The 27,171-nt window shown below is 31.0% G+C and overlaps 1 protein-coding gene across 1 annotated transcript; it reads right to left on the minus strand.

The window, feature by feature from the left end:
• Window positions 1–1,851: 1,851 nt before the first annotated feature.
• LOC107448456 (uncharacterized) lies at window positions 1,852–24,980 on the minus strand. The gene is made up of 9 exons (XM_087165984.1): window positions 24,865–24,980; window positions 21,431–22,157; window positions 20,547–20,726; window positions 18,425–18,510; window positions 17,096–17,206; window positions 13,037–13,085; window positions 9,280–9,522; window positions 5,478–5,666; window positions 1,852–3,551 (listed from the first exon to the last, which is right to left on the minus strand). The coding sequence occupies exons 2-9, from the start codon at window positions 22,121–22,123 to the stop codon at window positions 2,082–2,084; spliced, it is 3,021 nt and encodes a 1,006-aa protein (XP_087022110.1). The 5' UTR covers window positions 22,124–22,157; window positions 24,865–24,980; the 3' UTR covers window positions 1,852–2,081.
• Between the last annotated feature and the right edge of the window lie 2,191 nt (window positions 24,981–27,171).

Below are 27,171 nucleotides of genomic sequence, written 5' to 3' on the forward strand. Positions count from 1 at the left end.
TACTAGTTAAATTTAGTAGGAATAACACGATCTGTGACGTAGGCTATAGTATACCCAATTCCTTTTTTAAAATCGTAAACATACTAAATAAATTAAATATTTAAAAAATCAAAATTCTGGAGGTGAAATAATTTGGAACATTGATTTCTAATAAATTCAAATCATGAAAAAATTTGGCCCTTGTTTTTAACGTCTTTCTCTTATCGTTTCACTTTTTTACTATTTCTATTTTCACCTCTTAAATAAGTTATTAATTCTACAAAAAATAATTAAAACTAAACGTTTTTAAAATGCGCTGTTTTACAACAAATGCATTAAAAAAGATGAAACTATTTTTTAACAGTGATGTGTAAGCTAACGTCACTTCACTTACCTGTCCATTCAAAATCTATCAAAGGTCTATCAGTTACAGATGCAATCGGTAGGAAAACGTTTCTATTGGGGTAGGTATAGGTATAGTGCAAACGGAATTTGATTGAATGATAGAAGAACACTGATCTAGTTCAGTCTCTGACTTGGACATCTATATAAAAAATCTGAAATTATGATGAGAAATAGTAAAAAAAGTGAGAGGATAAGAGTATGGCGTCCCCTTGCTAAGTATATCAGAGTACCTATATCGGGGTAGGTATAGGTATACTGCAAACGGAATTTGATTGAATGATAGAAGAACACTGATCTAGTTCAGTCTCTGACTTGGACATCTATATAAAAAGTCTGAAATTATGATGAGAAATAGTAAAAAAAGTGAGATGATAAGAGTATGGCTTCCCCTTGCTAAGTATATCAGAGTACCTATATCGGGGTAGGTATAGGTATAGTGCAAACGGAATTTGATTGAATGATAGAAGAACACTGATCTAGTTCAGTCTCTGACTTGGACATCTATATAAAAAATCTGAAATTATGATGAGAAATAGTAAAAAAAGTGAGATGATAAGAGTATGGCTTCCCCTTGCTAAGTATATCAGAGTACCTATATCGGGGTAGGTATAGGTATAGTGCAAACGGAATTTGATTGAATGATAGAAGAACACTGATCTAGTTCAGTCTCTGACTTGGACATCTATATAAAAAGTCTGAAATTATGATGAGAAATAGTAAAAAAAGTGAGATGATAAGAGTATGGCTTCCCCTTGCTAAGTATATCAGAGTACCTATATCGGGGTAGGTATAGATATAGTGCAAACGGAATTTGATTGAATGATAGAAGAACACTGATCTAGTTCAGTCTCTGACTTGGACATCTATATAAAAAATCTGAAATTATGATGAGAAATAGTAAAAAAAGTGAGAGGATAAGAGTATGGCGTCCCCTTGCTAAATATATCAGAGTACCTATATCAGAGTAGGATCAGAAATCCTTTATTTTCAGATATTACGATTTTATTTAAATCATATTACTAAAATTAATGTATTAAGTTAAAAAAAATGCACTATAATAAAAGTATGGCGTCCTCCTACTAATTGTTACCCAATATTAAAGTTTTAATCAAATCATATTACTAAAATTAATATATTAAGTTATAAGAAATGTAAGATGGTAAAAGTATGACGCGCTCCTACTAAGTACTACCTTATATCAGAGTAGGATTAGAAATCATTTCATTTCGAGTATTAAACTTTTAATTAAAATACCTCAGTAAAATTAATATATTAAGTTACGATTTACAAAAGATGATATCGTAATAGTATATTGTTTAAATATTGAACATTCTATTTTATTATAGTCAAAGCATAGAATAAAGTGCTTTCGATGTTGTAACGTATTCAGAAAAATTAAACTGAATTTTTTTATAGACATACAAAAAATAATAATTGAATAAGCCAATAGACAACTTATCCTCATTTGGTTAAAAGTTCATTTATTTCATCATTTTAAAACCATAATTACTTAAGAACATAAAATTAATTAATAGAATACAGATATCACATTTAATTAACTTCAGGCTGCATGAGAGATTAAAACTATTTTTAGAAAGCTTTCTGAATAAAACTGATAACTGATCTATAAAACTGATGACTCATTGCGTTTAAATATTAATCATTATTACTTTCCTTGTTTTGAACTCAAATATCAATTATGGTGCTGCTCGAAATGTCCTATTTATTTTTGGTGCAACTGCAATTGTTCTGTTCATATCTGGTGCTGCTGTAAATGTTCCATCCATTTGTGGTGCAGCTGTAAATGTTCCATCCATTTGTGGTGCAGCTCCAGTCGTTCTACTTGCTTGAGCTGCAGCAGTGGGCAACGGGCCAATAAACGGTGGAACTATTGGATCTCTTGCTCTTAGCCATCCTCTTCTATATATTGGAGGAGTAGGATGAAAAGTTATATCGCTTTGTTGTACAGCTTCAGGGATTCGAGAAGTTTGGGGTTTAGAATGTTTACTTCTTAGTCTCCAATCATCAGATCGTAGATTCAATTGTAACGATGTATCAAATGTTTGTCCCAGTTGTGGTCGTGGACGTGGAACGTTATACGTCCTAAAAGGTGTACGAGGACTTGTAAGTTCGTATGGTGCATGAGGGACACGCATTGGTATTAACGACCTTGGCCTTGGCTTTACTTTCATTTTAGGGATTCTACTTGCACCTGCCACTCCAAGAGTCGGACTTGATTTCATTTTTACAGATCGTGGCATAGGTTGCGTCGTTTTTGTCCTTATGCCACGAGTAGGTATTCGAGTTGAAGAGCTCCATGGTTGTCTTTTGGGTGGTTGCCCTTTCTTCTTACCTTTTGGTGGGCGGATAGTCTTGCTTGTTGTTGGTTGTTCGCTAATAGCATATAATGGTCTGTCTGTTTTACCATATCCAGGTTGAAATCTACCAGATTTTCTCATTCGAGAAGGATCTAGTTTCGGAATTAAGGACCTTTGAGTCTTTGTTTTAGGAATAACCCTTTCAGAAATTGGAAAGAAAACTGACTGGGGTGGATCAGCAGCAAATGATGAATAATCACTAGGAAAGTCATCTTCACGAGGCTGACTTGTTTCAGCTGTTTTTGTGAGAGTTGATTGAAGTGGTTGCGAGGAAACCTCACTTGAAGATAATTCATCGAGAAATTCAAAAGCATCTCCCACCATTGCTGCCTCTGCATCACCAGGACTTTCCCTGGGAGATGGTACGACTTGTTTTCTTGACAAATCGAGTGGTTGATCGGGAACTTCTCTTGCAGGCGACTGGTCGAAGAAATCAAAAGCCTCATCTATTATTAAGTCAGCCTCTGCAACACCAGAACTTGGAGCTCCTTGAATGGAGCTCAACTGCGGCGGCTGTATTAATGGTTGATCGTCAGGAGGTAAGTCTGGAGCAGCAGGTACAACTACAGGACGTTCGGGAGTGCTAAACAAATGACTCTTATCTAATAAGCCTTGACCAAACGATTCGTAAGGCAAATTAATGCCCATTCTAGCACTAACATCTGCATCTTCAGTCCTTCTCATTGGAGCACGTGTCCTCCTCATTGGAGCACGTATTTTTCTTATAATATCCTTCAATCGATCTATATTTTCAATTTTCAAGGCAGAGTTGTCTGTGAAAAGGCTTACCTAAAAAAGTAATAAATAAAATATATTTATTTATTACAACAATTTATTTCATGTACACAAGCAGTTCGTTATTTATGTATTTATTTTTATATTTATTTATTTTTGTTTTTCAATTTGCTATCATAACTATTCAGTAATCTAAAAAAAGCAAATTATCTTCCGGTGCTAAAAAAATATTTTTTTAATAATATTTTTACACATCCTCACATTAAATATAAAATCTTAACATGCTTGCATGAAAACAAACCGTCAGTTTTTTAGTTAAATCTTTTTACTTCATCGATAAAAAATTATTTTAAGCACCTGTCATCTAAATATTTTTTTTCAGTTTCTTTTATTAGTTAAATACCTATTCAAAATATTGTTTAGTACTACTTATATTTTCATCATCAGAATTTAATAAGAAAAAATTACGAAAAAAAAATGCAAAATGTTTAAATAAAAGTGTTCCATGCTTTAATACTTGAATATTTTCAAAATTTCAAAATATTTTCAAAATTTCTCATAAAACTGTTTGAATGTTTTAATTACATTTGTGTTCTAATTACAAGAAAATGATTAAGAAATATTACAGGTCATCTCTGTGTTAGAAAAAAAAGAGAGATACGCTAGACCGCTAGAGGGCGTCAAAGTTTATGTTCTTATATGAGGCAAAGAACGCTAAAGTTAAGTTATAAAAGCAAATTTAATGGCATGTGATTACAATAAGTGTTCAAAACAGTGGCCAGCAGCGGCTATGCACGCAGTACAATGGCGAAGAAAAGATAGGCGACCATTCTGAAACACACCAGGCATATCACGAGCTTTCCCCGCAGCGGCCGAAAGCTTGGCGACAAGTAATGTAGCACAGTAACTCGCAACAGAAATGGAGCTTTCACGTTTGCATCAAACAACTTTCCAAATGCGCCAGCACCTTTGAATTTCGTTTTCGACCATGCATTCTTTGATAAAAATTGTTTGCTTGGGTGTGTACTATCACCTCCTAAAATTTAGCCCATCTTTTTAGAATCACCCTATATATATATATATATATATATATATATATATATATATATATATATATATATATATATATATATATATATATATATATATATATATATATATATATATATATATATATATATATATATATATATATATATATATATACATATATATATATACATATATATATATATATATATATATATATATATATATATATATATATATATATATATACATATATATATATACATATATATATATATATATATATATATATATATATATATATATATATATATATATATATATATATATAATATATATATATATATATATATATATATATATATATATATATATATATATATATATATATATATATATATATATATATATATATATATATATATATATATATATATATATATATATATATATCAGTCTTTGATTCAATCACGTTTCTGAAATGCCATCAAAGTTTACTGTTGGTTGTGTTAATGTCCCTCGACAAAAATTGTTTTCCCCCTGTCTTCGCACTTTTTGTCTTACAAGTAGAAATGTACTTTTTTGAATTAATTAAATGCATTTTTATTTGCTAAAGAGAAATTGACGTGGTTGTAATGTAAATTTCGAATCGCAAAAAAATCTTTTTGAATGACTAGGAGACTGCACCCCCTGTTTGTTTTTCTTTGCTTGACGTGAATGCTTCTCATTCCTTATTATCTTTTTTTTCTGTAAAGCTGTCGTTTTTTACAAAAATAAACACATTTTGTTTATAAAATAAATTATTGTAATTTAAAGTAAGAACGGTGTGATATAGATAATTTCTTTTACTGACGAGACAATATATTACCACAACACGGGTTATCCTTAACAAAATCTACTGGAAACAAGCTCCTGTTAGTAAGCCTATATATTGTAAAAGAAAATAATTACCTCAAAATCTAATTGTTCTGTTTTTTCTTTAGTAATCAGCAATTCTATTTGTTGATCTGTTACTTGACGCATAGTATTTTCACATGATTCAATTGCATTTAACAAATGATCTTGTCGACCAGAATAAACTTCACTTAAAGTGTATGTCCAATCCTCAATCACTTCTTCATCGTCCTCCTCTAGCACTTGCTACCAAATAATTATAAACATACAATTATTTTCAAATTTTATCCCTAACTGCATAAATTTAAATTACAATCTTACGAAACTTATGTAATGGAAATGCCGAAGAAATGACATACTTTGTTTTGAAATTATAAGATAGATAAATATTTGACTTGAATATTAGTTGAAGAATAAGAAGATTATTAGTTGAAGAATATTAGAATATCAGTTGAAGAATAAAATATGCTTTTCAAACAAGCTTAATAAAGCAGTTTCAGGTCATTATAATTTAAAAATTTGCAGATGCAAAAATGAAGAGCAGATTGAATATGTGCTATAATTAAACTGTTTCGTGAACCCAATATATTTTTTGTTTCTTTTTTTTGCTCACCTTTTTCTTACCTGGTGGTCGAATTTCAACTCATTTTTTATTGTTAATTTATTTTTCTTGTTCCATATAACGTATAATAAAGTTTAATTATTCAGCCAGCATTCAGTCAACCAGAATCGACACTGGGTTGTCCTAAACAGGGTAAATTATAACCACCCAGCGTTATTTCTGTATCGCATTTCCTTTCCACTGTAGAAGTATTATCTCGTTGTGACATCGGGTCACTGTTTTTCAGTTTGTTAATTTTTACATTTTCCCTCTTTCTACTCTTTTTCCCTATGTGAGTTACCCTCTCGCCGTGTTTTTCTTTCACAGTTGCTCCTAAAGCATAAATCTGTGTCAAGCTTGGTGACGAGTAGGAGGGATCAGCGCTTTGGAACTCCACATACTTGGTGTTTTTAGCTTAGGAAAAGGTCATTGTTGATTCAATGGAATTGTTTGCTCTCTGCTTCTTTTACCGTTTGAAAAATAAAATGCTATGTCTAAGACCTGGAGGGACAAAAGTAAGGTTTTTAGAAGCGATTAACTTAAGGAAGAAAGAAAAAGGATATAAATGCAGTGACACCCAAGCCAAGTGGACATGGTGTTTGATTCTACAGAGACCTCGAGGAGTAAGGTTGTATTATAACCCAGCTCCCGTGCTACTATGTCTTCTCATCACAGATTCTATCCTAGACCACGACCTCATCAAAGAGGATTGCTACTCCTATGCCAATGAAAAAGCAGCTCCTGAAAACATAGATGGAATGATTTACTTCAGCACATCCGGTAAAGTGGACATAGCAGAAAGAATCAAACGGCAACAGCAAAGAGGAAGAATCGACGAGTACGATTACCAAAATTTGGTACCAGCTTGAACGCCTCCTGATGATTAAACAGGAATGGGCTGCAAAGGAAACAACAATGCCAGTGCACACTGAAAAGCTGGAAACAACAATCGAGACAGAAATTCTCCAGCAGACCGATACCCTGTTGACACCGGTGAAAGAGATGGATATTCCTACTCCTGAAATTACAGAATCAACCCCCACTTTAGAGACTGAGACACAACCACAGAACTCTGTCTATATGGAAACAACTGATACTCCGGCTCCTTCCGAATCAACGAAAAGGAGAAAGAAAAAGAAGATGAAAACTTGCGTCAACTCAGCGACGCAAGTACATACAAAATCTGAAGGCAAACTCATTCGCCCAGACCCAGTACCTGCTCCCGCTACACCTGCGGAATCAGCTCCGACGGAACGAGAGAAAGTTACCGAAGCCCCGCGACGGTGGACCCTCCCGTTTCCCATTCAAGATCAAAGAACTTCATATCGAGTAGGAAACTGAAAAATTTCATCAGAGGATTAAAAACAGACACCGATATTCCTGAATTGGAGAAATATCTTAAAAATTTTGGACTCTTCCCAGAAAAAATAGTTCAACTCAAAAGGAAAAGCGGGCAGGAGCTCAGGCCCCTCCCACTTTTACTCTTCATCCAATCGGTTGCTAGAATGAGAAGAAACATCTTCAACATCAGTTCCATGCTTGAGAGAGCAGTTCAGATCGAGCGTTTCCGTGGGGGACGCTAACAGATTCGGTGTTACAGATGCCAAAAATATGGACACACTCAGCGAACTGCACAACACCCGACCCTTCCTGCCTGCCAGAAATGTACCGGATCTCATTACTCGTACCAGTGTACGAAACCTAGATCAGACCCGTCGACCTGCGTCAGTTGCAATGGTGAGCACCCAGCCTGTTCTATGGTCTGCAGTGCAAGACCCAGGAAATTGCTGAAGATGAAAAAGACCCATCACAAGAAAGCTACAGATTCTGCCAGCCGTTTCTTGCGGCCATTTACTGAGATAAAAGAACTCTTAAGAGATGAAGAGCTTGTAAAGCTGCTTCGTTCCCTACTCCCAGAGACCCAGACCTAGACTTTCATGATCGGCTAACTGCGAGCCAGCATCCAGGAAACCACGCTCCTTCTCAACTTTTTGCTTTTTCTATGACCACAGCTTGCTGTGATCTTCTCCTTTTTTATTTCAGATTCTCCTACATCTGAATCTGCATCATAGATCTAACCAAACTCGATGAATCGGTTAATGCCGGTTCGCGGTAGTGCACCGAGATTTGTGGACCAATTTGTGGAATTTCAGCGTTCTACCAGGTGGACATTCCCATCACGACCAGCGCACCAACCACCATAGAAAAGTTATTTATCTTCCGATTCTCAGGCTCCGACCGGAACTGTAATCCCTTGTCACCAAAGCGGGATGTAGTAATCAATGAGGCTCCATATTTTTGTCTTGATGCTTCATGCAGGGTATTTAAGATGTTTTCTTTGCCAGCACAAAGAATGAGATAGCTGCTACAGTTTTCTTTTCTGTTTGTACTCGCAAAAGGTTTTTGAAATCAACTGTATAGACACCCATGCCTGTGGAGGTAATTTTCGTAAAACAATATTTCCGCCTTCCATCAAATATTTTAATCTTGAATAAGTAGAAACTTCCCCATCAGTCTTACATCTACTGAAAGACTGCAACAAGACTTTGATTCATTTTCTGATGGATCACTGTGAACTGCCATCCTCCAGATCATTCTCTCCAACGTCTTTCTTTTCCACCATTTCCAAATTAAGACCCATTCTTCGAATTTGCCATTATTAATGTCATCTATTTTTATTCTCCTTTGACTGCAACATTAATGTTTTTTATTTATTTTTTTAGCAAATATCCATGACTTACTGGCAAAACAAATTGTATCGTTTTTTTTCTTCTTTTTTATTATTTTCATAAAGCTGCTGCAATTTTTTTTAAATTAAAAATCACTGACGCAATTGTTCTTCCTACGATACTGATGATTATTTTTTCCGGCCCCTCTATTATTACTTCTAATATTTGACAAAATCATTACTTGATATACATAATTTTCATTGTTTTAACCTTCATTATTAAATTGTAAAATAAAGGCTTGGTTAACAGGATTCTTTCAATAACAAATTATTAACCGTACCTACTATATTTATTAACTTCTTTAATTTTTAATTAATAAATAATTTTAATAATGTTAATTGATTCTCTTAACTTTTCTAATTCATTGCCGCTAATCATCATATTGCTATATATTTCTTAATATAATTAATTTTTATACTAGGATTTTTTTATATACATGAAAAAGAGTAATTTAGTTTAGCTTGTAAATCGGCTAGCAGCCCCATCTAAGCCGATTCACTTGTCATTATATTTCCGGTGTAATACTTACTTCGCCACCTTGACTTTCTCCCAGCACAGATTTAATAGCAGCATCAAACAAACCATTAACTGCTAATTCTTCTCCAATTTTACACATTTGAACCTGCTGCCCGCAAAGAGCCAGTATATTTCTTTCGTACGTGTCACACACCGATTCTTTATATTGATTGAGTTCTTCAACAGCTCCTATTAATTTCTGCCGAAGTCGATCTGACCATCGTTTCTCATTAACGCCCTCATCTCTTAATGCTTCCTGTTAATACAGAGATAAAATAATGACTGCGATACAATTTTAAACATACACATTTGATCCAATATTTACTCATTTGTTTTACATAGGAAACTATGAGTACTGAAGATAGTACAAAATTATTTATCTTACAATATATAAATTTCAGCTGTATGAAAACTACCTATATATATATATATATATATATATATATATATATATATATATATATATATATATATATATATATATATATATATATATATATATATATATATATATATATATATATATATATAAACCGAAGAGCCATTCCATTAAAACCCCCCTCCATCTATAGCATTGGGCTCGCCCAGGTTTTCGTGGTTTCTCGCCCTGGAACAATGTTTTCATGGGGCACATTAGGACCCATAGTCCTCATAGAACAATCCCTGATGTCTGTAAGCTACTTGAACATAGTTGCAGACCAGGTTCACCCATTCAGGGCAACAGCTTTCCCTCCGGGGGGTGGTGTTTACCAACAGGATAATGCACCATGTCATAAGGGTCGAATGGTCGAGGAACAATCCAGTGACTTTCAAGTCATGTCTTGGCCCCCAAATTCACCTGACCTTAATCCAATGGAGCATTTGTGGTCCTGCTTGGAAAACCAAATTTGTGCTGCCACGCTACCCCTTCGCAATGTGAGGGAATTGCTGAACCAGTTGGTGAGCGCTTGGTACCAGATACCTCAGACTACCTATCAGTACCTTGTGGAATCAATGCCACGGCGGGTGCTAGCAGTTTTGAGGGGTAAAGGTGGTCCTACATGTTATTAGCAGGGTGGTCATAATGTTATTGCTCTTCGGTGTATATATATATATATATATATATATATATATATATATATATATATATATATATATATATATATATATATATATATATATATATATATATATATATATATATATATATATATATATATATATATATATATATATATATATATATATATATATATATATATATATATATATATATATATATATATATATATATATATATATATACATATATATATATATATATATATATATATATATATATATATATATATATATATATATATATATATATATATATATATATATATATATATATACGTGCAAAAGCCTTTGGTCAAACTCAATATTATAGATGATTGATTGGAAAATCAACCATCTATAGCATTGTAAATGAATAATTTTATTCCTAAACATTCTTAAAATTGTTATCAACTTGAAAGCAAAGTTAGATCTTTGAAAGTCACTTTAAATTATATGCAATTTTCATATCAGTTGGGTATTTTATTACTTCTAAGAATTGGATGAAAATACAATTGAAAGACACAATTTTAACAAATAAGCATGAGTTTTGCATATTTATTTACAGAAATCTTGATTTTAGCTTTAACTTATTACTGACATTTATTTTTGAGGAATCAGTTCTTACAAGACACGAATTACGTAAAAAAAGAAATAAACTGAACTGAGTACAAAGATTTAAATTTAATCCAAAGAAGACTACATTTTTCATTAAAATGCAAGAAAAGTAAATATTCTGAAATCAAGTTTAATATATATGTTGGCTTTACTACATAAAACAGAAATCATCACTACAAAAAAATAAAAAATAATAAAATAAATCGTATAGAAAGGTTAAAATGATATATGTATATAGTTTTGAATGTAATAAAGAATCAAATTACATCATAAATGTTCATTGACGATAAGCAATTTGAAAATGACAAGAATACATTTAAAATGTAATAAGTGATATAAAAGTTATTTTCTTTATTTTTTTTACATTTAGCTTTATTTTCTGAAACGCAGATTCATTTAAAAAGAAAGTAATTGGCTCATATTATATAAGTCCTTCAGTTTTTATGACTAAGTTATATAACTTTCAAAACCTCTGAAAAGACTTTAAATTAATCGTAAAAATATATGCGTAAAAGTACCTGCCAAAAATAAATGCATAGTAAAAATTACATTCATTAAAAATACAATCAATTTGCATCAACAATCGGTAACATCTATCAACTTATCTATGAACATCAACAATATCTATATATTTTGAATTTTATAAACATTTATCCAAGTCCAAAGATGGAAGCAAATAATAGTTGACCTAAAAGTTTTATAACTTAACAAAATCGCATATCAAATATGCAGTTTTCGACTTCACATTTTATTAAAGGTACAAATAGTTCTTGATTTTTTTCTTTTCTTTTTTTCGTTTCAAATAAATATTAAGGCATATACAATTTACACTGTGTTTGATGTCAACAGTGTGTTAAGAGGACACTATACCAAGAGGGAAAAACTATACCAAGAGGGAAATTCTATTTCTCCTCCAATAAAATTTAAATTTAAAAGAAAACTGCTAAGCCTAGATTTAATCGTAAAAATTTCAAATGCTGAAAAAATGCTTTCAAATCATCAAAGGGCAAACAAATGATTACAGGATAACTTCCCCTCAATGTAGTCCTAAGCAATCTTGTCATACTTCATTTGCATTTTGTTATTTGAATTCACTTTTCTATGATTTAAGTTTGAAATTACTTAATTTGGTGAAAGATAATTTGACATGGTGGATTTCTCCGGCGGTAAAGCGTCCTTTTAAGAATTTTGGATTTTGATCAGAAAATGTCAGGGCTTATATAAAGAGGTAAGAAATATTTTTCTCTAATAATAAGTATCTCAGAAACTTTATTATTTAAGTAGCTCTATTTGCAAACATGCGATCTTATTTCATCGCAAAAATTTCTTAAAACCTCTAAGATTTTGATGAGACCGGGATAGCCTGGTTGATATCTGTGTTCCTGAGAATGTGAGTTCGAATATACCTCCAGCCGAAGATTTTTCGTGTATTAAAAGGTGCATGGTGCAAGTTAAATCTGTACGGGACACAAAGTCCTCTAAATTTTCGAAAAATAATATCTCTGGGGGTACTGAATTTGAGATTGATCGGTCTTTGGTTTATGTCAAAATTACGAATTGTGGCGAAATGAACGGAGTATGATTGGGTCCTCCCTGTAAAACGGGCTGTGACGTGTGTGCGGCAGAAGTCATATTCTTAGTCATTGATGGTGCAACTGAAAAACAAGAAACGCAACCTATCCCTTAAAAATTCGCTTGATTTTCCAAGCAGGCTGCCTGATATTGGCATGTACCAGAAGTAACAACAAAATTTTGAGTATTATAGAAAAATATTTCTTTGACATTGCGTATTTGCTCATTTTTATTTTTTTATTTTTACTTACTGTATTAATGAACTGGTGACTTTCTTGCTATTTTCCTCCTTAAATTTTTTAAAACTGAACTTAATACTTGCTACATTTATATATTCAAAAGCGTTTTCACGTGACGCAAAAGTTTTTTGCAGTGTATGTATATTTTAACATAACAAAACTGCACTTAACAAAACTACACTGCAAAATATTTTAACGTAACAAAAATATTTTGCAGTGAATATATACTTTAACTGAAATATTAGAAGTTAATTTTTGTCTTACAAGATACGGATAACTGGTTAAAGCTTCATTCAGTAACTGCTTCTTTTTCCTGTAATCAACAATATTATATAAGTAAAACTTCACGACGAATGGGATTAACAAAGTAATTGACATTTTCAATCTTAGAAGGCTCGAATTTGATTTTTTTAAAAAATCATATTGTACTTTCTAGACTAAATCAGGTTTGATATATAAATTAAGATGTCAAATAAAAATGTTTCTGTAAGAAAACCAAATTTAATCATAACTCACTTAGAAATAAAATGTCAGTTACCCCGTTCTTCTTAAGAACCACAAACATAAAAGACTTATTGTGAAATGATGCCTTTAATTTTTTTTCATGAATATGGCATGCATTTTATTAATAACAGTCTTGTCTCATTAACACGAAATACTTTAACATGAAATATCGCTTTACACGAAGCACATGTTTTGTTCGTGAGTCAGAAAACAATTATTATTGTATTTTACATGTTTAACATATTGTTTTCAAGATGATTATCACTTAATCCAGTGGTCGGCAAAGTGCGGCTCCAGAGCCGCGTGTGGCTCATAGGCTCCTTAAGTGCTACTCTGGCACAAATATCCACGGAAGGCGCAATAATATTTTCATTTAAAAAAAAACTTGGTGAGAAAAAATTACATCTTATTTTGATAAATTAAAATCCTCTTAATGCTACGATAACCGAGTTGAAATTTTCTCCTCTTGAAATTGACATTGGTAGCTTTGAAATACAATTGCTGGATTTAAAAAACAAGGAGATATGGCGCTCTAAATTCGAACGTCTTTGTGTTGAATTGGAAACATTGGAAAGAAAAAAGATGATCTTAGTATGCAACGCAAGTGGTCAGCTTTGAATGACCTGGAGAAGGAAGACATGATCATTTTCAACGCTTGGAATAATATTCCTGACTCTTACGATCAGCTGAAAAAGCTCGCGTTTGCTGTTCTTTCCCTTTTCGGCTCTACATATATATGCGAACAATCTTTTTCAAGCATGAACATTATCAGGAGTAAACTGAGAAGTCGTCTTATTGATGAGAACATGGACAACATACAAACCTGACTTGCTCAAACTTTCCAAGTAGATGCAAGCACATTGTTCGCATTAATAAATATTTATTAAGTATGAAATTTAGTTTCATTTAGTGTACTACTTATTTAGTGTAATAAAAGTTTACTAAACAAGCAAATTTGGCTCACAATTGTTTTTAAAATTGTTGTAATGTTCATATTTGGCTAACAAGTTTGCCGTCCACTCACTTAATATAAAAGGAAACTGGACATAGCACGGATAATAAACTTGTGAATAAAGTGCAAATTATTCATTTTGATTCATTTTTCTGTCTCATTATTCGAAAAAGATCATTATTTATTTTTGCTATCTCTATTTTATGCCTTTGTTAGAAGTAGCAGATGGGCAAATGAATAAAATAACTAAAACTTGTAAGCTTATTTTAATTAGATTGGTATATAATACTATTGTTAATATATTAATGTGGTACATAATATGGATTAATAATACATATTATTTGATTACATAATATGGATTAATAATACGTATTATTTGATTACATAATATGCATTACAATATGTAGATGATTACATAATATGTATTACAATATGTAGGTGATTACATAATATGTATTACAATATGTAGATGATTACATAATCTGTGTTAGTAAGTATAAATATTAATAAACTGATTTCATGTTATATCGGATAAGATGAAATCCGGCTAATATGAATAATTATTGTAATCCAGCCAATTTCGCATAAACGAGGTTCCACTTCAATTAAATTTGCATGCAATTTCCATTTAGAATTTCTGAAGAAGTAAATACCGTTTTCTATATTTTTACGCAATTACAATATAAAAAAATAGTTTTTTAATGCTCTTATACAAATTTTTAATGATATTGTGCAAAGCTTTTTAAACTATCATAAAATCAAGTTTAAGGTATTCATTCAAATTCAAGAATATGTAATTCTCTTTTCAGATATTATATGCAACATAATAATACTCTAAATAATATAAAGTTTAAGCATTTTAAATGTATTTTACCCTGCTTCTCAGTCAAATATTGAAGTATTTTTTCAATGATAAAATTTTTTTATAATTGCTTAAAAGTCATTTTAAAAATGCACAAAGTTTACGTGACCGAAACAAGCTGTAATGTTGAAAATGCTGCAAAAAATGATATGGCTATTTATTAGAATATTACACTTCTGTTTTGCTAAGCAATGAATTACAGAATTGCTTCAGCATGAAGGGTACCCCCTGAAGAAGTATTGCATACATTTCATGTTTTTTTTTTATTTCATTTATAAATTTTTATTGTTCAATTTGAGTTTAATTTGCTAATTTTTAAATCTATTTTTAGAAGACTAGAAAGAGTTCAAGTCTTTTGACTGGAAAAGATTTAAGCCTGAAGATATTTCATTAGCTCATTATGACCTAATCCATTTCTATTTTAAAAATATTATTGAAATTAAATAAATCGTATTTAATGAAATTAAACAAATGGTATTTAATAAAATTAAATAAATGGTATTTAAAAAGAAAGAAGTTATTCAAAAACTCTATTTGAAAAATAAAGTATGAAAAAACGGAATAATGCAAATAAATTATTGCAGAAAAATGTAGGAAACTTTTTTAAATTCTGCATTTCTTCGGATATTTTTTAAGCAAAATATCGCCTTCAATATGAACACAAATATAAGCGGGGAAAAAAGGAACTTAAAATCAAAAGTGTCTACGGTGAAATTAAGCAGAGATTTGAAAATAGAAAAATTGTCATGGGTTCTACAGAAAAATAAATAAATAAATTGCTGTGAAACGGATGTTTAAGTTCCAACAAAAACATGGTCCATTATGTTTATTTTTTATCAAAATATCCGAGCAAGCACAGGAGTGAAATCAAACAAAATAAACATTTAACGAAAAACTTCTCATTCTTTCTTGAATCACAAAGTTTACAATAAAGCATGTTAAAAGCACTTTTTAAAAAGAAAAAAAAATTGCAAATCATTTATATTAGCTAACTTCAGAGTTATTTTTCCAGCTTTTACTCTGACCTGATTATATATATACGTAAAAAAAAAAGGTAAAGCTCGCCAACAATAGTCAATTTTGTTGTCAGCTTGTTTATATTTTATTTTATTTTATAACCATCGTTGAACAGTCGACCAAATTTTTGATTTTAGACCACTAATGTTTAACACCGTAGCCTTGCAATTTTAAACCCAATCCAGAAGAAAAAAGAACTCCTGGATCAAGTATCGGGAGAAAATTGCTTTCGTGGAGGATTTTTTAATGAAACTAACCCGCATTTGCGCTACATAGAGAGGAAAACCTCCCACAATTAGCCTGACTGCAAGGGGACTCTAATCTATGATCTGTCTGTCACGGAGGATATTTCACGTCAGCACAGTGGTCGATGCGAGCCGGTTGCGTAATTCGCGTCAACTAATCATGGCTGGGATTCGAACCCGGTTCATCTCATCGGAAGGCGAACGCTCTAAGCCAACACGGCTCCGAAGCTGCTTACATCATAAAAATGAAGGTCCCACAATTTTGAGACCACGGTATGATGGAGCAAATTTGACCAGCATTGCCCACCTTTTTATCCCAGTTGAGTTCGAACTGCAGCTAACTTCACGCCGCAGCCGAGGATGGAACCCGGTCTTACTCGCAATGCCTTAACCTCTGTGGTATCGCAGCTTTTCTTATTCTAAAGAGAAGTGTATGGAGGAAAAAAACTTTTATTATCCTATGAATCAGTTTTTCTTTCTTTCTTTTTTAGTTCCATTTACTCATTTCCTCAGTTGCCGATATTTGCACTTGCGATAACATCTTTTTAAATATGAAAATGAAATGATTGTGTTACAATAACGCAATTGAAAAACTTCTGAATTTAGATTAAAAAGAGTAATTTCATTGCTTATGAGTCAAAACTTAAGTGAAAACAATTTACGTTAAAAACGGTGAAAAGTTACGGAACATTTTTTTTTCTTCTTACGACTAAGAAATGACAAGATAAAAAAATGTTTCTTACTCCAAGTAAGTCAGATAAGAGTCAAGGTGTAAATGTTGATCTAGAAGTAAATAATTTTCTTGCACAGCCTTATGGATTTCTTCTTTCATGAAATAATGAAGTTGCTTAATACTAAGAAAAAATTTAGAAACCTTAAAATTTCACCGTCATTAATTCTGATTATTAAATAAATCATAGATTTGAAAAAAATACTATAAATATGATATATATATATATATATATATATATATATATATATATATATATATATATATATATATATATATATATATATATATATATATATATATATATATATATATATTAATTAGAAGGAAACAAAAGAGAATTAAGGAAAAGAGAAATTAATAAGGAAAATTAAGAAAGTTTTAACTGCTCATAAGCTGCAAACACATAGATCCCATAAAATAAGATAAAGATACAAAGTAAAATTGTAAAATTAAAAAAAATAAACGAAAAATTGTTAAAAATTAAAACTTTTTTTATCCTGTTAAAAAACTTTAAAAAAAAATATTTTTTACCTAATGATTTAAAAATTAAATTTTTTTAATGATCAAAATATTTAATCTCGTCATTAGCTCAAACGGTTATATCCGCAAATATGAGTGCTTTCTATTATTGTATTAACATAGCCGAAGCGAAATATATCAATACAATAATGTGAGTTTTGGTGTATTTTGCTTTGGATATATAGTATTATCTTAGAAAGCACTCTTATTTGCGAATATAATCGTGCGAGCTAAAGATGAGATTCAATCTTTTCGTTATTCTTTTTTCTGACTTTTTAACTATATTGTTCTTTTTAATTTTTAATATTTTAACACATTTCTTAATTCTTAATAATTTTTCGTCTTTATATTTATCAGTTTTAAGTATGCACTAATGCATGGAATTTAAATTAAATAATTATGAATTGTTATTCTTTGATTTTGTTCCTTAAGATGTAGTAATAATATATACCCTTTACATGTATTGAGATTGAAGGAGAGTAAAGAGTTCAATTAAATGAAAGAGGAAAAAAATAACTTAGTAAAATAAGAGAAGAATAAACGAAGATTATTTTAGATTAAAAGTAGTATATTTTGAGTAGTGTTATAAATCAGGGTAAACTAAAAGAGGAATTGCTCTAAAAATACAATTAGGAAACCTGAAAATATAGTAATGAGTCTCTTAAGTTTCTACAATTGACGCGGGTTCTGCTTTGCTCATCTACAATTTATGCCTCTTATTTTAACTAGTTTTCAAAATATCACTTTATAAAGATATAAAAATTCAAAGTGCTTCCTTATAATTATGCAATAATAATAACAAAAATAAAAACCATCTTACTGTTGATGTAATCGTTTGATTTTTGCAATAACTAGCCAGAAATTAGAGCTCTTTGTCATGTTGTTTATCGTCACATCAATTTTATACTGAAATAAAAATCAAATGTTAGAAGCAAAAAAAAAAAGTGAAACACTTTTTTATGAAAAACTTTTCACACAATGATGACTAGGCGCATCATTGGGGGCCAAGTCAGTGGTGAAGCTGTTAGAAAGTAGGAGGGGACAGCTGCCCGTCGCTGCGGCTTCGGATGGGGCCTTAAATTCCACATAACATAATTAAAATTAAGTTCCCAGAAGAAGAAAAAATGTTTCTCTTTCACATACCCCCTTTTTAATTTGCTGATTGTGAGACCCATAACTTCTTTAATTTTTGATCGATTTACCAAAACATAAAACAAAATGAGTATTATTATTCTTGTAACTAAGACATTGCACATAGATGTTTAAAAAAAAATTTTTTTTTTTCATAGATGTTTAAAAAAAAGATTCCTGATAAGCAAGACCACTTAAGTTTGACATCATGTTTCAAGGGAGGGCAAAATACTAAATAAGTTGCAGGCGCTAGATTACATAACAACAAACGTGCAGTACTAATCTTATAATTTAAAACTACCTCCATACGAGCCATACGATGGTCGTCCTTTCTTTCCTTTTTTTCCCCTTGCAAATGTGTGCTACTTAATTTATTTTTCTCTTCCAAATCTGAAGTAGATGCTTATTTTTGAAAGTGACCTAAGCATAAGATGTTGAATTTAATTTCACTAGTAATTAATAATATAATTATTATGTCTTTCGAAGTAGGCTTGGTATTATATTAAGGCTCCTCCATAGTGAGAGCAGAACTATCCGCCATTATGGAGCAAACAAGTTCGCTAGTTACGTAGTGTTAACAATAGCGGGAGAGTTCGAAGCCCATTTAGATACTTAAAATTATTCATATGGCTAATTGCGCAGCGAGGTATTGCAAACAGTTAAAAAAAGGCTTCCTAATGTTAAGATTTCCATCAGGTCTCGAAATAAAAAAAAAGGGTAATAAATTGTAGAAGATATACATAACTAGCAACTTGGAAGTGGAGCTCGCTTATGTGAGGTAAATGCTCATTTATTTCTAATTTATTGAACTTATTTATTTATATCTGTAGTATATAAATGATTTTCAGGTGTTAGAATTTGTTTCTGAATGCTTGTTTTTGTCCGTTTTTTTTTAACAAATAAATAAGCGAATAACTTTTCGGGGTAACTTGATATGTTCAGTTCTAACTAAATATAAACAATAAGAATCCTCATTAAAAATTGTACTTATGAGTTAATATTTATTTTAAACATGACCTTTAAACAGCATTTAATGATTTGTTTAACATTATTTAGTGTTTGTGTCGTAAAAACCAAAGTAAATAAAGACAAGAGATAGACTGAATAAGTATTCGTCAAACTTTTCTCCGAATCGCAAGGTTTTGTATTCTTTTTTTAAGTATTTCCTTTTGTTTTGTTAAAATAAATATTCACCTGTTTCTAATTGTATTTCTTTTTGATTCACTAATATGTCAGATATTACTCATAGTAATACATCGATTAAAGTTCAAACGGTTTGTTTACATTTATAATAAAAAATCTACTTAATATGTGATCTTTCATACGTTTTTGTATCTATAAATGTTTTTTTTTTTTTTTTATTCTTGTGTTAAATTGCTGAAATAATTAGTTTTTGTAGTAGAAAAGTTAATGGAAGTTTGTTTAAAAAATTTAAAATCTGGATCTTTTTCATGTAATTTAAGCAAGGAGCTTCTAACCCATGATCCGTCAACCATTGAGGATATTTTACGTCAGCACTGCTGTCAATACGAGCCGGTAGTGGAATTTGTATCGAACAGTCATAGATGGGATTCGAACTAAGTCACTTCATTGGCTGGTAATTAAAAATCTCACTTATTAAAGAGCTTACAAAGAGATCACTTATTATTATTATCGTAGTGAACCAAAAAAAACGGAATGGCGTCCCATGCCAAAAGACTCTTATTTCACTCGCTTTAATTTTCCCTAACAATAAAAATGTGAACTATTCTTCTAATCTTTACCGCCAGCCGCTAACTTTTCATGGTTGAATAATAAAAGGATTTCTTTACCTTATGGAAAAATAATTTCTGCCCAATAATAAGCTGTTTTATAGTTTCAATTAGAACCAATGGGCACGTGATTTCTTGAGCAATTGTAAAAGGTTGGTATGTTTCTAGTATTTCAACCAAACCATTCCACAACAAGTCATATTCTTTTACTTTTTCGGCATAAAGGTAATAAAATTCTCTGGTAATAAAATTCTCTCTGGAAAAATAAAATAAAGAACTAATTTTATTCAAGAATCTAAATCTTAATTTAAATCATAAACAAGAAATCTTGGATATATTCTACATGAAAAAAAGCAAAAGAAAACAAGCAGAACCTTTTCAAAGTTATTTGTTTAATAATTTTTTTGAAGATTTTTTGAATGGATTTAATTGACGAACAGATTAACACAATTTAACTTATGCTTATGGGTTACATTGGATTTTAATAATGAGTGTAACACTGCAATCATAAAATTCCTAGGCCTTTTTAAACAAAAAAAAAACAATGCTATTTTATTCTAATGAAAATTTTAACTGATTAAAAACTATTAAGAATGTAAAAAATGTGTGAAAATAACTCATTTAACTGAAGAAACCATAAGAAGTTTTCGACTTTTTTGATATTATACTTTCTTAAAGGGGCATGGGTCACAAAATCTTAATAATATTTCAAATTTTTTGCTGTTTGAATAGATTTTTCTTCAAATATTAAAAGAAAACATATCATGCGTAGTGTAACTCAACATTTTCTAAATTTGGTAAAATATTATCATGGTATTTGCATTGATGACAAAGCTATTATTATACCAATTCATTTAAAATATTTTTAGATTTCGCCGTACATATAAACTTTTTTTTTAAAAAATAGCTCTATATATTTTTTTATAAAAAATTATATGTTTTACCTGATATCCCGGAAAAATTCTTCCAAGTCGAAAACGGGCTGGTCGATGAGGTTCAAAAACGTCGTCTTCGTATTCTGTCTCTTCTGGTACTTCATCTGTACGTGATTCATAATGAAAAGGAGGTACATTTGGAGGAGCGCGTCTCAATCTCCCTGCTGTAAGAGAAGGTGGTCCAGATTCTTCTGAACTTCCTGAGCTCGGTAAATTACTATCGAAAGCAGGGGGGCGTGCTGCTGGAGGGACTAGTCTATCTGGAGCCACGAAAGTTCCTCTAGGAGGCGCGGCTTGTCTATCTGGAGCCACGTAAGTGCCTCTGGGAGGCGGAGCTGGTCTATCTGGAGCCACGTAAGTTCCTCTAGGAGGCGCGGCTGGTCTATCTGGAGCCACGTAAGTTCCTCTAGGAGGGGGAGCTGGTCTATCTGGAGCCACGTAAGTTCCTCTAGGAGGCGCGGCTGGTCTATCTGGAGCCACGTAAGTTCCTCTAGGAGGCGGGATTGGTCTATCTGGAGCCACGTAAGTTCCTCTAGGAGGCGGGGCTGGTCTGTCTGGAGCCACGTAAGTTCCTCTAGGAGGCGGTGCTGGTCTATCTGGAGCAACGTAGGTTCCTCTAGCAGGCGGGACTTGTCCACTAGCTGCTGTATGTGCACCTCTGTTCTGAGGAGATCTCTGATTGCTACTTATTGTATACGACATTTTTAGAGAGTGTTTCGAGTCATTAGTAAATCATCTGCAATCAAAAATATGATATAGAATGTCGTAAAATTTACCATATTAATAATTTGTAAAATATTATACAAAACAATTTTTTAGCCATTATTAACGGTTATGAAGAAGCTAAACAGTGGAACAATAGCACAAACAATTCCACATAAAAAAAACTATTATAGTTTTAGTTCTGCAATGTAAAGTCTCCTTCAGTGTCAAAACCGAATCAGACATTAAAATAATTCTATGTGTCAACTGTGATGTGTAAAAGAAAGCGACGAGTTTCGCGAGAGTAAAGCGAATGTATATAGCTACTTATTCTCATATATCTGCCTAGAACAAAAATACGTAATTTTTTGAATAATATTTATAAAAAAAAAACATTTTTAGTTTGTAACAATTTTTTTAAGTGTAGTACATAAGCGTTATAATACGTACTAAGTAATTCTTGAAAATAATTATTTCTTACAATAAGGAACACAGTCAATTAATGTTATCTTATCACTTTGTTGGTCAAAAATAAGCGAGTTCTTGAGCTTTTCCTACTTCTTTATTTTATCGATGAAATATATTGTAAATAAAAATTACAATTTTACAGTGATATTTGCTATTATCAGTTCAACGTCACTTTTAAATTTGTTTCATGCTCTAGTAAAGCTGTCGAAAATATCTTTCATTCATCAAATAACATAAATGGTATGAATGACGGGTTAGAGTTTTTACTTAAAACTTTATTGAATAATAAATAGTTTTATTAATAAAAATTTTATTAATAAAAAGAAGTGAATTAGCAATTTGTTTTTGCCAGAAAACTTTGTCCTCCAAAACTCCCTGTTTGATTTTAGCGTCAGCGAGAGAAACCGTATCAGTATTTAATTATAATCTACAAAAATAATTTAAATTAATTCATTTTTTAAATTTTTTGTAATAGGAATGTATCAAAATGATGTATTAAGAAGAATCAAACCTGCAACGTTTTATATGCATGGTTTTGACTTCCTTTGTAGAAAAGCTCTAAAAATATTTATTAAGGGCAGTCATTACGGAACACGTAGCATACTTGTTAGTCCAAAATTGATAAACGCCTTTTTAACTGGAAAGTTTTTATAGTGCTTTTCACTTAGAGATGGTTTTAATGTTACGAATTCTAGTTTTTAGAATAGATGCTGGAGTTCAAGTATTGTTCAGATTCATGAACGTTTGTGTTTGTGATACGGAGCTTTTATAAGTTTGGTATGAACCATTGAAAAATTTTAATAATATATCTAAGAATATTTAATATTGTCTTCTCATTCGTTCACTTTCTTTTTAAAAAAAAACTCAGTTTTCAGTTAGTTCACTCAACTACATATAGTAACCAAATGATGTACATTTATTTTATTTTTTATACTTATACTCAAAAACCATTTCGCATTTATCTCATGACAAAATTTAATCATAAGCATCTACAAAATTCCTACTATAGGAGGAATTTTGTAGATGCTTATTTATTTAATGCTTATTGATTTAAATAAGTCTACGTATTATAATAATTCCATTTCAATAAACTTCTGGAAATTGTTAAAAATATTGATTGCTAGTTTAATCTTTTTGTAGTCCAATTTGTTATCAAATTTTCTAAAGTTTTAGAGGCGTCGAGCTAAGTAATACGAAACAATTTCTAAGATTTCATGACATGGTTTCTCTTTCGGTATTGAAAATGAAGTTTAAAATCCTATTTTGTCTACGAAAAACCGATATTATAAAATTCATTAAATTTTAAGAATCAAATCTGCAGCAAGTCATTTAAAGACAATATTCTGAAAAAAATATTTTAGGCACAACATTTGGACCCTCGTCCTGGAGGCTGGTCAAACCATGAATTGACCTTCTCTGCAAGGACTCAAAAGCCATTACTTAAGAGTTAAAATAATGAAAACTATTACCAGAAAAAGATATCAGGTGAAAAGTCTTGAAAATGCCAGAGGTCACCCAGTGTTGCCGATTCACTGATAGTGACGATGGAGCCTTAACTTGAATGGAAACATTATTCTTTTATTTTAAAGCTTTATAAGGTTGAAACAAATTTATACAATATTATGGTGTGTCAATAGAAATCAGTTCCACAAAACTTTGAATCAATTTTCTATGATTTACAAACGTGAAGAAACACTTACAATCGAGCACATTAAATACACCATATGTTCAAAATATAGCCGTTTTAAAGGCGGAAATCCAAAAGCAAATAAGCAGATGTTATACATTTGGTAGATACACTGCTGCTGTATATTGTTTTCCCCTGCTCCTTGTGAACGAATCATTTTATCTGCCTCTTGGCATAACTTTTATACTGATTTGGTAAGTTCTAATCAAAAACTTGTTGACAATTAATGTTGTTTAAGTAAATTGATCATGAGGTAACGTCGACAATTTTAGCTTCACTGCTCCAAGTTAAATCGGAACATCATAGTATTAAATATTTGAAAAATATCTTGAACAATAAAGCTACATTAAATAATAAATTACTTTAAAATTTAAACTCAACAAATTGCAAAACTACCTTCAATTTGTAACATTTTTCTATACTTATTTCATTCGCACAATAATTTATAATAAACAGCTTGAATCATATTGCGTATAATGTTTCATCCCATAGAGTTTAAAATCGTATGTAATTATTTACATTGTATAATTTTACTTTATATTATTATAAATTATTTTTATAACGTCTTATTGAAATATAAACTTACCAATTAATCGTCTGATAAGCTTCTTATTGAAAAATTTTGAAATTAAATTATTTGATGGATTTTGAAAATTTAAATTAATCTGAATTTATTTTTTGTGTTTTCATTTTTAACTTATTCCAGCTTATTCAACAAAAAATCCTAATGCTTATGCTTACTCTAGTTTTGAGATGCACTCTTCAAAATTGAAAAATAATATATACCTATACATAACTAGAGACTTTCAAAAGTTCACACATTTTGAAGTGAAACACCCCTGCGACCCCTTAGGAGTTAAAATAATAAAAACTTTTACCAGGAAAAGAAATCAGGTGAAAACTGGTGAAAATGCCAGAGGTTACCCAGTGTTGCCAATTCACTGACAACATGTGTATATATATATATATATATATATATATATATATATATATATATATATATATATATATATATATATATATATATATATATATATATATATATATATATATATATATATATATATATATATATATATATATATATATATATATATATATATATATGCGCATAGTGCATGCAAGGTGTGGCGCTGAAACACAGCAGTGCCACTCATTCTACCCGGAGATTGGCAACGGGGTTGATGCACCTGCCATGCAGTCTCTTTTGAACTACCTGCCCTTTTATCCACCCTGTTCTTATTAAACAGCTTTTACATTTATTGTGTTATTCTTCAACCCTAGACACCACCGTGCCACAACAATGGCTCCCAAATAATATGGCGCACAATAATATGGCCAAATAAGTCGGTCAATATCTGACCATCGCATTGCATAATTCGAGACATTGCATTAGCACATTCTTCTATGGAAAACAATTCTATCATCCTTCATCAACGAATAGAACCAATATCACTACTTTGATGACCCATCACCCCGTTGCAACTACAAAATGCAAATTGCACAGCTCAAAAGAACAATGTCCCCGTCTTACTTGTAAAGCCAAACTCATCTGCCAGCAACATACAGCAAATAAAAATAATTCCGCATCGCTTGTGAGACCAATTCCCCACCTCTCTGCTGCAACGTCCACGTGTAAAACATCGTAGTGAGCAATCATCGTAGTCAACAATCATCGTAGTGAACTTATGTGATATCCTATTTCTCAACTGAAAGTTAGCTCAGTAAAACGACAACTTATTAATGCGAAATGAGCTTCCATAGAACCATCCATTAGATAGATAGAATCATCGGTATTTTTAAATCAAATAGGATCAAACCTTTTATTTCTAAGCATGTATCAAACTACGAAAAAAGAAGATTTAAAAATTCCGTCAATGAGTTAGGAGTAGCCTGATGGAGTTTGTGATTATTGTATTTGTGAACAATTATTGCAATCTGATTTTGCAAAATTGAAGATGTTTATGCGAAGGCCATTGCTTTGGAAACTTCTCGTATACAAAGTAAAAAACTAGTGCAATAAACTTATAGAACTGTTTCAGGGAATAAACAGACTGATACAAATAACGTGACACAGTTTGGCCAGTTACGACATAATCGCAATTTTCATAAAAACTTTCTTTTCTAAGTAAATTTTCAAGGCAGTCCCATTTACAATCGCCAAAGTTTCGAACTCATTCTCAGTTCCGAAAATACAAAATTGATTACAGAGCACTTGGAATTGATGATTTATGCTACAACTGCGGTAAAAGGAATCACACATCAAGTAATTGTCATATTGATCGAAGAAATTTAAAATGTGACTCTTGTGATAAAATAGGACATGTCTCTTAAGTTAACTTCCTTTCTCTCTATAAGAAAAACGTACTGATAATTCGCAAGCTCAAAACATTGGCAGTATTCCTTCTAATGCAAATCAGTCCTACTCGGACCACTTTTACGGTGTAAAAAATATTGATATTGTCCCTAAATACAAACTAATGTAACCTAAATAAATTGTTGACTATATGAAATTTTTCTCTGCAGATGAAAATATATAATTACTCATATGCTTAATGGAAGACCACAACAGATGGAGGTTGACTGTGAGATTAAATACTCTATTCACTCAGAAAATAAATTTATTTCTCTTAATCTTAATGTTGACATTGAATCTACCAATATCAATTTATCAGTATCAGTTGATTGTTTATCAAGAGCATTGATTTCACAAGACTCAATATCAACTGATATTTTGATGAACGTAGAAGTGGAGTGACTTTTATTCTGAATCATTGTTTCAATAAATCACACTTCAAGTGACTATTACTACAAATATTTTAGCGGAAGATAGTACAAATGATGCTGAATTATTAAAAATTATAAGAGATCTGCAAACTAAGTCCAAAGATTC

The sequence above is a fragment of the Parasteatoda tepidariorum genome, chromosome 6, assembly GCF_982258835.1.
Source record: "Parasteatoda tepidariorum strain Cologne lab strain chromosome 6, Ptep-v5.0, whole genome shotgun sequence".
In the NCBI taxonomy this organism is placed as follows: domain Eukaryota; kingdom Metazoa; phylum Arthropoda; class Arachnida; order Araneae; family Theridiidae; genus Parasteatoda; species Parasteatoda tepidariorum.